The 17,777-nt window shown below is 41.4% G+C and overlaps 1 protein-coding gene across 4 annotated transcripts in view; it reads left to right on the top strand.

Annotated features, from left to right (window-relative positions):
- Positions 1 to 14,479, top strand: part of LOC140458168 (proline-rich protein 5-like) — a 134,048-nt gene extending 119,569 nt beyond the window's left edge. For 3 of the 4 annotated variants that reach the window (XM_072552363.1, XM_072552364.1, XM_072552361.1), the window contains 2 exons: positions 3,730 to 3,868; positions 6,213 to 14,478. In XM_072552363.1, coding sequence (XP_072408464.1) covers positions 3,730 to 3,868; positions 6,213 to 6,808 — 735 coding nt within the window. In that variant the 3' untranslated portion in view covers positions 6,809 to 14,478. Of the gene's footprint in view, positions 1 to 3,729; positions 3,869 to 6,212 lie in introns of all 4 variants that reach the window. The other variant, XM_072552362.1, reaches the window with a different exon arrangement.
- Positions 14,480 to 17,777: the final 3,298 nt, after the last annotated feature.

The raw sequence follows: 17,777 nt of genomic DNA, 5'->3' as shown, positions 1-17,777 counted from the left end.
TATCAAGCTCAATTGCAATGCACTGTCCTGTTCTGAGGCTAACTGCATTGACCCCTCTCTGTCACAGCAGAAATGAACTGACTCCAGCACATGTCTGAGATTAAACATTCCCTCTTCTCTGTGGCTGTGCTACCTAATGGATACACTTATTGAACTGTTAAAGCAAGATGTGATGTGTAACTCAGAGTGAATAAATAAACACTTGTTTACATAAATGAAGGGTAATCAGTAAAGTTACTGATTTCAAAATGTCATCTCTATTCAAGGATTTTCTTTATCTTGTATCACACTATACTGTTAATCAGTGTGCTCCTTTGTTTGTGAGATGTACCTACTGTAAAAATGAAATACACTTTGTGATATAAGTATACTTGGATGAGCTCTCGATAATTTAAACAGCACCTCTCATGGGCAGTTTCTGTGTGATCTTAAAGTTTAAGTTGGCTGTTCACAGTTTCTGTAACTGCCATATGGCAACTTCCCACTAGTCTTTCAGAATATCAGCACGATCAGTGGTTTCCACAAATGCACCTAGAGTTTAGTCAAAGCAACTATTTTCTCAATATAAAAGCAAAATACTGCAGCTGCTGGAAATCTGAAACAAGCACAGGAAATGCTTGAGAACCTCTGAGGAATTCATATCAAACATGAAATGCTAACTCTGCTTCTCTCTCTGCAGATGCTGCCAGACTTGCTGAGATTCTCAGTAATTCTCTTTTTTTTTCAATTTTCTCAGTGTATCTAATACAACAGGGGCAGTTAGTCTGTTTTCTTTACTTTCTTAGCTAATATATAATGCCAGTTACAAATTGAGCCACTGAGATTTCAGCAGCTGCTTTCCTGACTATATGGTGTACAACACACATTCTGGAGGATAATTGTCCTCTTGATCTGTAAAGGAGCCAGTTCCTATTTCAGTTACCGTTTGGTTACTTCACAATTCTGTCAGTTATGGTTCTAAAGCTTAACAGCAATAGGAGAGAGGAAAGCATTCCTGAGGAGAGTTGTATGAATGAAAATATTCCAGTAGATTAGGACCATCATTTGCAAAGTGCCACTGAGGCTGTGCTTAAAGTAATTGTAAAGAAAAAGTGCTGTCCTTCCTTTTCATTACTATGTCAGTTGGAATGATGAATGATATGAATGTTTGAAGTCAAGAGAGCCATTTCAAGCTGAAGACTCTCTCAAACTAGGTGCCAACGAAGTGTGGTTATTGTCTAGAAGCCAGTAGCTAGTGGTTAGTTGTGACTTAAAAACACTCATGATTTATAAGATCTTCATTCTCATCTGTTGTAGAGATCAGATATGACGGGGTTTGTTTCTTTGGTGTCTGGTTTTTGCAGGAGACAAAACAAAAGCTTAACTTGTGTAATGTTCTGTTGCAAATATATCTAGACTCTACTTTTCTTAAGATTTGCAATTGGACTCCCTCAACATTTTGAGTAATCAAAGTTTCTTTTTAAAAGCCATCTTGAATTCGGCTGCAATAAAATCAGTTGTGTTTTTGATGTCTGGACTGAGAAAGTGGGAGGAGATTCAGAAAAACGATCACTAATGTCATACTTTGTCACCTTTGCGCCCGCACAAAGGGTACACCTACTGTAAGGAATGAGGATTTCAGCTGTGTGCCTGGGATTGAAGATGGTCTCCCTGAAATGAAATTAGTTTATCCAGTTTTATAAAGTTTGCAGCGCTCAGTGAAACTTGTGCAAGTAATTTTCAATGTTGTAATTTTCATGAAGCGACAAAGAGCCGTTATTCAGGGTTCAAGGATGGCTTATGTTGAGAAAGTTCCAGAAGTTCAAAAAACCACATGCGGTATCTGGACCTAGAGTTTGGATATGTCTGTGAGGTTCATTTACAATTTATGTGAGTTATGTTAAATTTGGCCCCAGAATGCTAGATTTGGAGACTGATTTCAAAGGAGAAAGATTCTATCACTATGCCCTGATCATTTTAAAACTTCATAATATCATTAGAAAAATATTTATAAACTACTTAGCAGAGCAACTCTAAATTTATTTACCAGTCGAATTTATAGCAGCTTGTTCTTTGGCTGTTTGGAAGTTCGGTTTTCATAAGTGCCAACTTTTGCCCACAGTGCTGACCTCTGTTAATGGCCCAAATATAAACCTACATCTGCATATCAAAAATGGACCCTCTATCTAAAATATGCTTTCTCCTGTACATGCAGGACATTTCAATATGTAAGAGAGATTGTGCAATTTATTGGGAAACTGGTACAATGTTTCACTCTGCAAACTCTGTGAATGTTCACCGGCGTCTAAACTGAAAAATGCAAACATAAAGAAATGATGAAAGATATAGATTTACTGTGTGAGCTACAGATGTAGAGGAGAGACATGTGTTGACATGATGCACCAGAGACAGATAGGGAAAATCCATTCAAATACATCATAACTACTTTAAACAAGCACAGAATGCTAGAGAAACTCGACAGGTATCGCCACATCCTTGGAAGAAAAGCAGAGTTAATGTTTTAAGTCTAATATGACTTCTTCAGAAATACAAAGCGGAAATTGTATTATGGTCAATTGTACCCTATGAGACGTGCTGCTCCAAATTAAAACACTACAATTCTTGGAGGTGCTATCGTAATCCTTCAATATATTGTAAATTTTCTCCCATTGTCACAGTATTTCTAAACCAGAGTTTTACAAAAGTAGATGCTTTCAAATAGAATTGAGGCTTTACAATGATATTGCAGTCTTTGTACAGCAGACGTATAAATGTTAACAACTTAATTTGACTTTATTCAGCCTCTTGTCAGCTGCTACTCAGATGTGAGAGTGCGGCAGTTTTCTGTTTTGTGACTGGACACATTTTGCCTCAGTTTCTTTAGCCACTCTAAGCACAGCCTGCATTGAGGATGTATTTCCTCCTGCACTATTCATGAATATTGCAAAGAACTGACCATACTAAACCCTTCACTTGCAGTCTTTGAGCATTGCAGAGAGTTGCTGTCATCCATCTCAGTCAGACTAATCCCATAACGGGTGAAAATAATATAAGCCACATGTCTGGCTTCTTATTAAATATGCCCTCAAACATCACAAGCGTCGAGTATGTGGCTGAAAATTCCAGTCTTCGACTTTAAATATGCCACTGACATTCACTTTCTTTGGATGAAACGTGGATGAAATTGAGAATTCCCAGTGTGAACGTGGCTATGATAAATATGTACAGAAATATGAAACAGCATTGTTTTTGAAGGCCTAGAGTCTTTTTGTACAATGAGCTTCTCCTAATGTCCAAAGAACAGCAGCTAACTTAATCATACACTGTGGAAGGCTTCATTTCAAGTACTCTCTTTCCCTCTCCCTCTCTGTCTCTTCTGCCCGCCTCTCTCTCCCCACTCCCTCCCTCTCTTTCTCTCTTTCCCCTTCTCTCCCCCCACTCTCTCTCTCCCCACTCTCTCTTTTTTCCCCTCGTCTGTCTTCCCCTTGCCCTCTCTCTCTTTCTCTCCCCCCTCTCTACCCCGTCCTTCTCTCCCTCCCCCTCCCCCTCTCCCTCTTTCCCTCCTCATTAGTCCCCCCTTCACACACACTCTCTCCCCCTCTCTCTGTGTGTGTCTCTGTCTCTCTCTCTCTGTCTCTCTCTCTGTCTCGCGCTCTCTCTCTCTGTCTCTCTCTCTCCCTCCAGTTCGGATGGTGAGTGTTAACTGTTCACAACGTGAGCAGGCTAGTAAACTGATTTTTTCTATTTCAGGGAGTTCACGAATCTAAGGGTGTGACAGGGGATTACCTCCGGCTCGAGTTGCTGATACAGAAGGTGGTTTCTCCATACCTGGGAACGTACGGAGTGCACACGGTGGATGAACAAGCGACACACTCAGCGTGCTTTCTGGGTAAGAACATACAGAACCCATTTCTCATAACTAATTACAAACTATAAATCATTGAGAGGGGGTGAAGTAATTTGTAGAAAGATTTCATTGAACACGATTGGAACAGATGAAGTTTAGAAGAGAAATCCCAAATATGTGTAAGGCTATTCACTGGATAAAGGATATTGATAGCTTTTTGAACAATCGGGGTATGATGGTATTACACACCTTTTGGGTGGAACTCGTTCTATGTTATGCTAATCTGTTAGAATGCTAATAGTGAAACGTGTGACATGTGTTGCATAATGTAATCTGGCCTCTGACATCTTCCAAAACTCAGCAAACACAGACCTCATCTGATGTCCCCTTTCCAATAGTCCACCTATTGCTCCTGCATGTTAGACCTGACATTTTTAAATATACTTGGTCCTTTGGATATGTGTTGCACTGTGTTTTGCAACTTCCTGAACTCAAGGTTGATTGGGTTCCTTTGGTCACAACACTTCAGAAGTGTGTGGACGGTCAGGATTGAGAATGATCTGTATGTGCATGTGATATGTATGTTGGGGTTTGGTTAGCTCTGTTGGTAGAATGATGGATGGTTTGTGATGCAGAGCAATACCAATCATTCTGGTTTCATTCCCGCACCAACTGTGGAAGTCCCAACTTATCAACCTTGCCCCACTCCTGAGCTGTGGTGACCCTCAGGTTAAATTCATTACCAGCCCCCTTGCTGTAATGAGAGAGCAGCCCTATAGTCCTCTGAGACTGTGGTGACTTCTCATGGATAGGTATGTGACCTTAAGAAAGATAAAATTATCCTTTGGTCCTAACCCTACCTCAAAAAATGCATACGTTTTCCTTATTGGTGTTTGTAGTTTAAAATTTTCTTATGAAATTGAATTAAATTCTAGACTCGAGGGCTGAAAGTCTGAATTTAACCTTGCTGCTAGGTTTAAATGTTAATCATGTCCTTTTCATTGATTTGTGTCCTTTTTGAACATTTTGACAGTATCTATCCGTAAATCATATTTTATTTATTCATGTCGGGCAACATTGCATTTTCTATTCGAGAGTGATCTAGCAATCTATTCTAGGCTTGTGTTGTTTCTGTCGCCACTCTCAATAGAATGACTGCTATCCGTCAGCTAAGCTTCCCACCACATTTTGTATGTTTCTTCCTATCTTGCCTTCTGACCTTATTCTATCCTCATTAAGTTGTCATTGATTACCATTTGCCTCAGATCTTGCCCAAATAAATGTTCTGAGCTGCAGGTTGCTCTGTACCCCAATTTTTTTTTTGTTTTCTGTACTGCCCCAGGTTGTTTTTCCATCTGAACAGACTGATGGCCACCCCCTATTTGAGCCAAGATGCTGACCAGCAGTTCTGCCTTGGTGGTCACTCAAGTCATCAGACTCCTCTTCCAAGGTGTTACACCTCTACCTCCTTCCCCCAGAGTCGGTCTCTCATCTCTTGTGCCTTCTCTCACTGTAGCCTCACCCTCAACAGGCTCCATAACAAATCCTACCTTGTAGGCCTCAATCTATCTGGTGCTTTTTGAGCTGCTGTCCACAAATTTTGTACAAGTCAAAAAACAATTATAAGGAAATTTAGGAAAATAAAGCTGTCTACAAAGATTAGTTAAACAAACAGTTGATTGAGCACAGTTTGTGAATTCCATATAAAAATACTAAGAGCGGGGATTATTAAAGGTGTTGGTGGGCCTGAGGAGGGGCATGTTGAAAAGATTGGGTAGGTCATGTTAACTGTTAGCTGTATATTACAATTGAGTTATTCTTAACTGTAAAATGGATGGGAAGGGCTTTTACAGTGGGAAGGACAGAAGAAATGGACGTTAAGTATTCTGGATAACTTAGCAACCAAGTAGAGCAAGATTTTGGGGAAAGAGAAATAGGATGTTAAAAACGGAAAGTTGGCAACTGATTTGAGGAGACCCAGGGAAAAGCGAATTGGTGATGATACCAAAGATGGCAAATTTCTTATGAAAATCTTTAACATTGTTGTTCAGTGCAACTATTATTTCATTGGACCAGGCTACATCCAAACCTACAGGTGTGATTTCATAGAGATGCCTCAGTGAAACCTGAAGTGTGTTCCACAGTCTGAGCTCTGTGAAGCCTCTCCCGTTTTGAACTGGAATTCATTCATTCATTGTGGTTGTCAGTAATGATGTGTTTCAAAAGGCACAACTATGTCTGCTTAAGTGAGTGTGTAGTCAGGTTTGTTGTTTATTTTCCTTCTGCAATCTCAGTCTTGGCAATGGCCTTGTTTTCCACATTGCTGATTTTTTTTTTAGGTTGTTGTTGCTGCTGCTAAAAGAATCAATTGTGTATTTCTCTTCAGCAGAGAAACGATTGCTTCCCCGCTGTTCCAAGTCAAATGAAATTCTGACCAAGAACCCAGTGGTGCGCTCCAAGAGCTACAACAATCCGATGTTAACCCCAGTCGCAGAATACGAAAGCGAAGGAAGTCTGGTCAATGGCACAAGTATCAGAAGGCACTCCGTATCAGAAATGACAACTTGCATTGAGTCTGAAGGCTATTTAAATCTCAGTCCCTGCATCACAACCCCCATTGTAGACCCAATGTCCGTCAAGACTGCTACCGCAGCACAGAATCACTTGCCTGGAGAGCAAGAGCAAGCGAGCATACAAACCATTAATGAACTTCTCCAGTGCAAAACGATGAGTGAGCCCATTATCAGCCAGCAACAGGATTGTTTCCTCGTTCAGGCCCCGAGAGGTGACCAAGACAATGCCTTTAAGTTAACGAGTAGCCCTTCCATGACAACTGCAGCATCGTCCAGTCCTGAAAGCACAGGAGACAATACTTTGGAATCAGTGGGTACAGACTCAGAGGGGATTTTTCTCGACTTTGGTCACAGATGTTCCGAGACGCCAACATACAACAGAGAGTTGAGCAGACAAAGTGTGGTGTGACATTAAGAACAGCAAAACCAGTAATGCAGTGACGCAATAAAGGAAAGCCCCCACAACCACAGCCAAGCTGTCACTGTTGCACTGCCAGTTATTAGATGTTGAAGTGTTTTTAAATTTGTCAAACTGAAGGAGAAGATTTCTGATACACAAGTTGAATTCAAAGTATGAACCATTGTTAAAACCAGCAACATCTACTGTCTACAGCTAATTTGTAATACAGTAGTGCCTCGACTTGCGAACTTAATCTGTTCCGGGACCCGGTTCGCGAACTGAATCAATTTTTCCCATTGTTCGGATAGCGTAAGAATGCTTGGACAGCTGTTCACCGCGCACGCGCCAAAGACGAATTGAATGAGATCACGCGGGGCCCTAGAGCTTTTGCATTCAACAAGCGCGTAGCAAAGCAGAACAATGAAACCACGTGGTCGCACATGGTCTTTTTGCGTTCATACCTTGAATTTCGTACTTACGTTGAAGCAAAAGTTTACGTACAATCCTGTTCATAAACTGATTTGTTCATGAATGGGGTCGTTCATATGTCAAGGCGCTACTGTATATGTAAAACCCAGCCAAAACCAACAGAAAGAGACAAATTCCTGGTTTCACCATTTCTCCCATCTTAACACTCCATTCATCTGTAGCTTTGCAGAGCAAAAGACTACAGACCTATTTCTGCAGTGCACAGACTCAAATCGTATTAGATTATTCTCAGTTATTGCTTTTTCTGGCTCTGTGTTTTTGCTGCAATTTCAGTTTTTGACAGATTCACAGAGAAACAGAGCAGCGGACGTTAAGCGGCGGAATATTTTAATTTCTTTTGTTCTTTCTTGGCATGTGAGCGATGCTGATTAGGCCAGCATTTATTGCCCATTCCTAATCGTCCCTGAGCTGTGTAGTTTACTTGACCATTTCAAAGGGCAGTTAAGAATGAACCACACATAATGAAGTCTTCATTATAAAACAGTATTCACAGTTCAGTTTGTATTTCAAAACAATAGTCTAATTGGTGTTTCCCAATTGAAACGCTTTGTGACCAAATGCTTTCACAAGTCACCTTCCTTTACCCATTGAAAATTACACAAGATCTCCTCATGTACTTCATACTTCTCATAGTTTTCAATGATTTGCACATTGGACTTATAATTTGTAGATTTTTTTTAACGCTTGTGATTTGTAGAATACTTTTAAGTTTCATCTTTAAACAGGCATTTCATCTGGATAAGTCTATTGCGTAAATCGTGACTATTGAGAAAAGAAAAGCCTGCTGACTCTCTGATTTCAAAATACTGAACAGTATCTAAAGAAACCTTCCATTGGGAGATATCAGAGCTGTTAACGTTTTGAGAATTTGACCAGTGCTGCCTGGGCTCAGTATCATGATTTGCATTACCTGGTACATGAATGGGACCAATAGATCTGTGAGAGCAACATAAAAGGGACTTTGATTCAGATTGAATGTTTCAGAGAGAGCCATACATTTAGTAACAAAAGTGTTTGAAAGTTGTTGGCAAGAGCACTGATGTTTCCATTTACAAGAAGTCAGGTTCTCCTGTTGACACTGCTTGATGGTTTGCTGTGCTCTTCTCATTCTGATGCTGCAGTTTAAAGTGCAGAAGATTCCCTGTTTAAGTGCTGTTGGATTTTACATGGGATACCTCTGATAGAAAGCACTTTATACATTGAATGTAACTGAAGAGTAGGGGCTGAGAAGAACTGGATTTTAAAAAATCCCCACACGGAGTTTCCCCAGGACAAGCAACGAGAAATGCTTCAGTCCATTTTTACCCTGCTCAACCATCCCTAAAATCAAAGACTAACATATCAATCATTACTGGATAGTTTATCCATCCAGTACACAAGGCAATAAAGGAGACCTAAACACAATCAAGTATAAAGTCTGGTGGGCCAACCAGTAAGGAGTTACTGAAGCAAGAGTTAAGTTCGTTAGCTCATTGGTGGTGGGGAGCAGAGCTCTTTACCAACTCATCCTTGGAGATGGTGCATTCAGAATGTTTTTCTTGCCTCATCACCAATTGTTTGTAAAGATCATAAGTAGGAATGTCTAGAACAGTGTATTCATGTTTTAACCATTTTATCCCCTGTCCACTTCCCACTATGCTGTACTGCCTGAAAATGTTGACCACTTTCTGAGTACAAAGCAGCCTCTGGCATTTAACCTGTTTTGGCCAATTTCAGGCATTATCGTCAATCACAGCACACACTCACTGGGTATCAATGGTAGTCAGGAACAGAAACTAATGAGTATCAAACCCAATTGGGCACCATTACACCCGTCAAGATCACTTAATACAACTGAGACTGGTGATCAAACCCTGGAACCCTCCTGGTTTGTCAGGGTGCCATCTGTAGAGTGGTTGATGGAGTCTTGATGTCATTGTTGACCCTACAGTAGTTAGTTAGATTTTGACAAGACTTTATTCTAGCCAGTCACCATTTTATTTTACTTCATTGAAGATGCATGTCCTACCATGCATACTGTTCCGTAGAAATAAGTTGCAACAAATAAGCTCAGTAAAGACAAGTTAGCAGGTACTTTGTTAATGAAAGTATTTGTTTGAAGGAGTCCTTTGCTTATTTTCATTACATTCTGCAATAGTTGTTAATAGGCCCATTCGATAGAGGCTATTTGTGTATTTTCTACGAATGTGCAGCCTTATGGGGCTTATGGTATTTGCAATTGTAAACTGTTCAATGGATTTAATATCACAAGAACCATGGATATTAATGAACAGTAGATCCTACTTAAGTCTTCACTTAAGAACATCTGATTGATCAATACATTCTTAAGACAACTGACTTCATATGAGATTGCTATATATCCTCGCCTGTATTATAAATGTTGTTTTATCATGTAAAACAGCAAGTTTATTGCTTTAGCCCGTAAAAGTCAGCAGACTTATTTTTATTTAAGAGAGCTTGCACTAACAAGAGTAAAAATATCCTCTTTTAACTTACTGGTTTCATGTTATTTATTTCCTTTCTCATGGTTCATATTAGAGTGAGTTTCCATGGGCATCCTTTGTACCTAGCAAATGGTGATAGGCTGTTTGATCAGGCATGCCCACAATTTCCAATATTGATCATTGCACAGTAGTGAGGAACAAGAACTCTGGCTATTCTTTCCCCATCTGAGCTCAGGGCTACTGAGATCAGCAGTGAAACACTACAACATAAAAACGTTCAAACAGATCCTGCAAACTTTTCCCTATTGATGTTTGTTTTGTTGACTTCAGTCTTTAATTTTGCTTTCACAGTGAATACTGACAAAATTGTTGGGGAAGTGAGATTGGACAAGGAGGTAGATGAATGGCTGTCCCTTGCAGGAGCTACAATTCTTATCCTCATCCAAACACTCAAAATATAACCACTCCGAGATTCTTCAAGTCATCTTTGCCCAGTGATGGAATTGGCAGTAAAACCAGAATATTGTGTGCAATTTCGGATGTCTTATTTAAGGATGGATGTAAATGCTTTTAAGGTGGTTCATAGACGCACCTAACTTTTTCACGCAGAGAGTGGTTCATTTATGGAATGAGCTGCAAATGGTACTGGTGGAGGCTGGTACATTTAAAAGGCAGCTGAATGGGTATATGAATGTGAAGGATTTAGAGGGATATGGGCCAAATGCTGGCATAGGGACAAGGTTAGATTGGGATGTGTAGTCGGCCTGAGCGAGTTGGACAGAAGGATCTGTTTCCGTGATATATAAATGTAAAATTTTGCATCAGTGTTTATTGTGGAAAAGGGCATGGAAGATATAGAATGTAGGGAAATAGATGGTGACATCTTGAAAAATGTCCATATTTCAGAGGAGGGAGTGCTGGATGTCTTGAAACACACAAAAGTGGATAAATCCCCAGGACCTGATCAGGTGTACCCTAGAACACTGTGGGAAGCTAGAGAAGTGATTGCTGGGCCTTCTGTGATATTTGTATCATTGATCGTCACAGGTGAGGTGCAGGAAGACTGGAGGTTGGCTAACGTGCCACTGTTTCAAAAAGGTGGTAAGGACAATCCAGGCCTATGAGCCTGACGTCAGTGGTGGGCAAGTTGTTGGAGGGAATCCTGAGGGATAGGATGCACCCATATTTGGAAAGGTATGGACTGATTAGGGATAGTTGACATAGCTTTGTGCGTGGGAAATCATGTCTCACAACTTGATTGAGTTATTTGCAGAAGTGATGAACAGGATTGATGAGGGCAGAGTGGTAGATGTGATCTACGTGGACTTCAGTAGGCCATTCGACAAGGTTCCCCATGGGATTCTGGTTAGCAAGGTTAGATCTCATGGAGTACAAGGAGAAATTGCCATTTGAATACAGAACTGGCTCAAAAGTAGAAGACAGAGGGTGATGTGGAGAGTTGTTTTTCAGACTGGAGGCCTGTGACCAGTGGATTGCCACAAGGATCGATGCTGGGTCCACCATTTTTCATCATTTATATAAATGATTTGGATGTGAGCATAAGAGGAATAGTAAGTAAATTTGCAGATGACACCAAAATTGGAGGGGTTGTGGACAGCGAAGAAGGTTACCTCAGATTAGAATAGGATCTTGATCAGATGGGACAATGGGCTAAAAAGTTGCAGATGGAGTTTAATTTAGATAAATGTGAAGTGCTGCGTTATGAGAAAGCAAATCTTAGCAGGACTTAATGGTAAGGTCCTCTGGAGTGTTGTTGAACAAAGAGACCTTGGAGTGCAGGTTCATAGCTCCTTGAAAGTGGAGTCGCAGGTAGATAGGGTAGTGAAGAAGGTGTTTGGTATGCTTTCCTTTATTGGTCAGAGTATTGCGTACAGAAGTTGGGAGGTCAGGATATTGCTTAAAGGCCACTTTTGGAATATTGCATGTACTTCTGATCTCCTTCCTATCGGAAAGATGTTGTGAAACTTGAAAGGGTTCAGAAAAGATTTACAAAGATGTTGCCAGGGTTGGAGGATTTGAGTTTTAGGGAAAGGTTGAAAAGACTGAGGCTGTTTTCCTTGGAGTGTCCGAGGCTGAGAGGTGACCTTATAGAGGTTTACAAAATTATGAGGGGCATGGATAGGGTAAATAGACAAAGTCTTTTCCCTGGGGTGGGTGAGTCCAGACGTAGAGGGCCTAGGTTTAGGGTGAGAGGGGAAAGATACTAAAAAGACTTGAGGGGCAACATTTTCATGCAGAGGGTCATGTGTGTGTGGAATGAGCTGCCAGAGGAAGTGGTGGAGGCTAGTACATTTGCAACATCTAAAAGGCATCAGGATGGTTTATGAATAGGAAGGATTTGGAGGGATATGGGCTGGGTGCTGGCAGGTGGGACTAGATTCTGGGATATCTGGTTGGCATGGACAAATTGGGCCGAAGAGTCTGTTTCCGTGCTGTACATCTCTATGTCTCTATATAGTCCATTCAGCCATTTGAGCTGCTCTGCCATTCAATCTGATCAAGACTGATCATCCAACATGGTACTCTGTTCCTGCTTTCTACCCGTACTCTTTGATTCCTTTAGGCCTAAGAACTAGATTGATACCTGCACTCAGAAGGTTGGAGAGACTGAGCTTGCTTCCATTGCAGTTTAGGGGAGTGACAGATGATGTCACTGCTGTATATAAGGTTCTGAATCCGCTGGACAAAACAGACATGGAAATAATGTCTCCTCTTGTGGGTGAGTGCAGAACTCGGGGACAATGTTTTAAAATGAGGGGTTGCTGTTTTAGGACTGCGATGAAAGGGTTGTTCTTTCCGTCTCAGTATCTGTGAATGAGAACGTAAATTTAAACTTGCTATGTGATGGCCCCAAGATGCTTGTAAATGGAGTTAGAGCAGAATTTGGCCACACAGTGAGGAGTGTACAAGGAGTATAGGAAGGGGCTGAGTATACAGCCTTGCAGAACACTGGTGTTAATCCATGGAGGAAGTGTTGACCTTACAGTCTTATTAAAACAGCGAAGCTAGGGGCTGATAATAATGTTGCTGAAGATTTAGATCTTTGACTCATCAGGACAAACATAAATATCAAGCCATCGCAGTTTATTTTACAGGAGAGAAAGATGTTAATTGGGTGGCAAAGTAACTCCGATTAGCCACGATGCTGAGATAGAACATAGAACATAGAAGAATACAGCGCAGTACAGGCCCTTCGGCCCTCGATGTTGCGCCGATCAAAGCCCACCTAACCTACACTAACCCACTATCCTCCATATACCTATCCAATGCCCACTTAAATACCCATAAAGAGGGAGAGTCCACTACTGCTACTGGCAGTATAGGTGCAGATGGTGAAAGCGACAGTGAACGATAGGCACCCCAAACTGAGTCGAGATTAGTGTGGTGCTGGAAAAGCACACCCGGTCAGACAGCACCCAAGGAGCAGGAAAATTGACGTTTTGGGCAAAAGCCCTTCACCAGGAATCTTCCAGGAGATGGTGAGGTAATGATCGTGTCGCTGGGCTAATAATCCAGAATGTCAGGCTAATATTCTGGAGATGAGGGTTTAAATCCCATAGCAGAATGCAAAATGTGAATTTAATTTTAAAAAGTATGGAGCAAAATACAGGTTAGTTGAGGGCACTTCTGTGGCACAGTGGTAATATTCCTACCCCCATGCACTGAGAGATCTGGGTTCAAGTCCCACCTGCTCTAGAGGCGTTTGATTAAGAAAAATAGGTTAATAATTTTTTTTTAAAATTCAGGCTTGTTGAGGAGAGTTTGCACTTCAAATATTCTTGAAATTGTTGCTGAAATGTTTTGGGATACTTTGCCTTTCCAGAGTATTTTGAGGTAGACTGGGCAGTTTTAAACTCCAGAGGTGGTGATGGAACAGCTCGAATACACACTGCCTTTTCTCTCCATCCTAGTTGAGAACATTGCAGTTGGTTACCTCACTGATGTCTCTGGTAAGCGTTACCTTCACCAGTCAGTACACATCTTGCGCTGAGGTGGGCCTTATCAACAATTTTGTAAATCGGCCATTTGCTCACCGCACGCATACATAGCACAAAGGTATCCTGTGGGAGAATAGTTATCCACAAACTAACAAAATAGGTGCAGAAAGCAGCCATTTGGCTCCCGTACCATTCAATACAATCATGGCTAAATTGTTCGTTTTCTGAATTTTCCATTCCCTTCCACCCCCAGTATTCTTATATTCTCAGCAAACCAGGGAATCAATCAACATCTGCATTAAAAAAATATCTCCCACCACTTTGAGGTGGAGATTTCCAAAGTCATACAATGCTTGCTTTACCTGTCTGACATTTTTGAGAGTTTAGGGGGCATTGAGCAGTGTGTCTTTTTCACCTTTAATATTAGTGCTGCTTGTAAATACTGTTCACAAACCAGTCCTGTTTCTGTAGGTTTGGGAGGTGAATGCATAGTGGCTTGTTTATGAAGTTTAAATCTGTTCCCATTCATGCCTACCTCCAATAGCTGATCATTCAATGGATCTTGATTTTTTTTCTGATCTATACACTATGCTGTGACCAACCCTTTCCAACTGTCTTGGAACCAAAATGTAGAATGAGTAAAGTAATCAAAGTTTGTGAGAAGATTTGTAGCTCGGGTGCTCGTTGTTGTGGTTCTGTTTGCCAAGCTGGGAATTTGTGTTGCAGACGTTTCGTCCCCTGTCTAGGTGACATCCTCAGTGCTTGGGAGCCTCCTGTGAAGCGCTTCTGTGATCTTTTCTCTGGCATTTATTCTGGTTTGTACCTGCCTCTTCCGATTGTCAGTTCCAGCTGTCTGCTGCAGTGGTCGGTATATTGGGTCCAGATCGATGTGCTTATTGATTGAATCTGTGGATGAGTGCCATGCCTCTAGGAATTCCCTGACTGTTCTCTGTTTGGCTTGTCCTATAATAGTAGTGTTGTCCCAGTTGAACTCATGTTGCTTGTCATTTGCGTGTGTGGCTACTAAGGATGGCTGGTCGTGTCGTTCCATGGCTAGTTGGTGTTCATGGATGCGGATCGTTAGCTGTCTTCCTGTTTGTCCTATGTAGTGTTTTGCGCAGTCCTTGCATGGGATTTTGTACACTACATTGGTTTTGCTCATGCTGGGTATTGGGTTCTTTGTCCTGGTGAGTTGTCTGAGCGTGGCTGTTGGTTTGTGTGCTGTTATGAGTCCTAGTGGTCGTAATAGTCTGGCTGTCAGTTCAGAAATGTTCTTGATGTATGGTAGTGTGGCTAGTCCTTTGGGTTGTGGCATGTCCTCATTCCGTTGTCTTTCCCTTAGGCATCTGTTGATGAAATTGCGGGGGTATCCGTTTTTGGCGAATACGTTGTAGAGGCGTTCTTCCTCTTTTTGCAAGGACTGCACAAAACACTACATAGGACAAACAGGAAGACAGCTAACGATCCACATCCAAGAACACCAACTAGCCACGAAACGACACGACCAGCTATCCTTTAGTAGCCACACATGCAGATGACCAGCAATATGAGTTTGGCTAGGACAACACTACTATTATAGGACAAGCCAAACCGAGAACAGCCAGGGAATTCCTAGAGGCATGGCACTCATCCACTGATTCAATCAATAAGCACATCGACCTGGACCCAATATACCGGCCACTGCAGCGGACAGCTGGAATTGACAACCGGAACCGGCAGATTCAAACCACTACAAATGCCGGAGGAAAGATCACAGAAGCGCTTCACAGGAGGCTCCCAAGCACCGAGGATGTCACCTAGACAGGGGATGAAACATCTGCAACACAAATTCCCAGCTCGGCGAACAGAGTAAAGTAATCATTAAGAGCTATGAGCTATATTAAACAGAGTCGTGCTTGTGTTTATGGAGCAGATGGCCAGGTTCTCGTTAATAGTTTATGAACAGTGTTCTATCCCGGAGTCTCTGGAAATTGAGACTCGGTCTCCTAGTGAAGAACCGAGGGAAAACTAAAATATTCGGTGCAGTGTCTCAAACACAGTAATTTGTTCCCGAACAGTTCCTTCCCAACTCGACCTGCCAGTGCCAGTGTAGGTAATGCCACTCCATTGACCTAACCAGGAGACTGCAATAGAACCAGAACTTGTGGTTTCCACCATTCCCACTGGGGCTTTGGTTATCCATGTTATACCATCAAATTTCCAATGCAGCTGATAAGTTGGAAGGGCTGTATCTCAGCTACAGTATGTGCTAACTGAATGTACAACCCCTTAGATTGGAGCTTACTCTTTGTATGAGACAATCCGTTTATATAAAAATTCTGTAAGCTTGGAATGTTGGCTGAATCTTGTGTGTGTTGTTCAGTTTCTGCCCTCAGCACCCACCCTCCACTTTTCATGGCACTGACTCTTTCTAAAATATAATTCACCCACATCCACAGACTTTTGTCATCTCTGCCAAATGCTTTATTTGTAATACCAAGGACTGAGCTCCACACTTATGGTCAGCACTTCCCTTTATAATGTGCAATCAGGAAAAACTAGCCTTCACCAAAATGTATCATCCTGCCCTAATTCTGCTTGTCTGTTGGTTTCCAAAAATAAAAGTGTTCATGTGGGTCAGGTGCATAAACCCAGTCCCTGCCTCTTCCAGCTGCAGCTTCGATAAGCTGGGTACAAAGCTTAGTCTGTGAAGGCCATCTAGTGCTCATTGTCAACATTTCCCCGAAAGAGCTACAGAGGAAATGGATGATGAGGTGTGCCACCTAGTGTTCAACATCGGTATTTTTAACACCTCCTTATGCAAAAGGTTCTTCTTCAAAAAAAGAACTTTTTCTCCGTTGATTTCTCACTTTTGTCCCCTGGTCCTTACATTAAAGACATCAGTTGCTTGCTGGTGTACAGGTTCATGATTGCTGGGAGTCCATAACTCGTGTCAGCTTTCATCATGGGTGGTGTCAAGGCAATTCACCTAGTGAGGGCACCTCGGCTATATCTAAAGCTAAAATCCACATCTCTTAGCAACAAAATGTATCCATTGTGCACTTTCCACCAAAGCATTAGTGGACAGTATAATAACTAGTAAGAATTCTGGCTTGTCCTTATGTCCAACCCAATCACACTGCAGCCTGCGATCTGTATCCTGGTTGATAAGACCAGGTCTTCACTGAAGTAAAACCATTTATGTTGGAGGTGATCTTCTGAAATGTGTAAGGGATTGATTTAGAGATAGGAGATAGAGAATGATTAAGTGTAGATTTTTTTTTAACCCAGCTGACAAGATGTGCCTTTTAATAGGAGACTGAAGCTTCACAATATCAGAATATTCCAAACACTAGGTAAACCTACCAACAACAGGTTTGTCAGCATAGTCTGGGAAGATAGCTCCTGCTATAGCTAATCCAGAATAAATTTAGCAGGCAATTGGATTAGTTAAGAAAAGACAATTTTGTTTTAGAAAACGTGAATCACGATCAAATAATTTATTTGAGACTTCTGATGAATTCACAAATTGTTGGTGAAGATAATGTGGTTAGTGCAATGTATAAGGTGTTTGCTAAATTTGCACATAATTTACTTGTCATCAAAGTTCAAACCCATGGAATAAAAGAGATAATGGCGACATGGAAACAAAGTTGAGGCGACAGGAGTCTGAGCAGCAATAGTCGCTTTTGGGCTAGGAAAGGGGTTCCCAGGGTTGATATAAGAACATTTTTTTTTGTTGCTCTATATCAATGACTCAGGTGTGGGTACAAGGCATAATTGTTAAAGTTTGCAAATGGCACAGAACGTGGAGATATATTATGAACTGCAAGGATGATGATAGGCATTGAAGACGTGGACATACCGATGGAATGGGAAAACACATGGGATGTTCTGTCTTATAGTTGGTATGTCAGTATACCCTTAAGAAAAATGCTTGTGGTGGCTTCAGTGTACCATAATATGAACTGATGGTATCAGAGACCTTTACACCATCTTATTGGAGATCACTTGAAAAATGATATGCTACTTGGAGTACAGAGTCGTAAGGATGGAAAAATACTCATCTGTACTGACAAGACATTCCAATCTGATCTAGTCCCATTT

Source organism: Chiloscyllium punctatum, chromosome 32, assembly GCF_047496795.1.
Source record: "Chiloscyllium punctatum isolate Juve2018m chromosome 32, sChiPun1.3, whole genome shotgun sequence".
NCBI lineage: Eukaryota > Metazoa > Chordata > Chondrichthyes > Orectolobiformes > Hemiscylliidae > Chiloscyllium > Chiloscyllium punctatum.
This window is presented reverse-complemented; position numbering and strand designations above follow the sequence as displayed.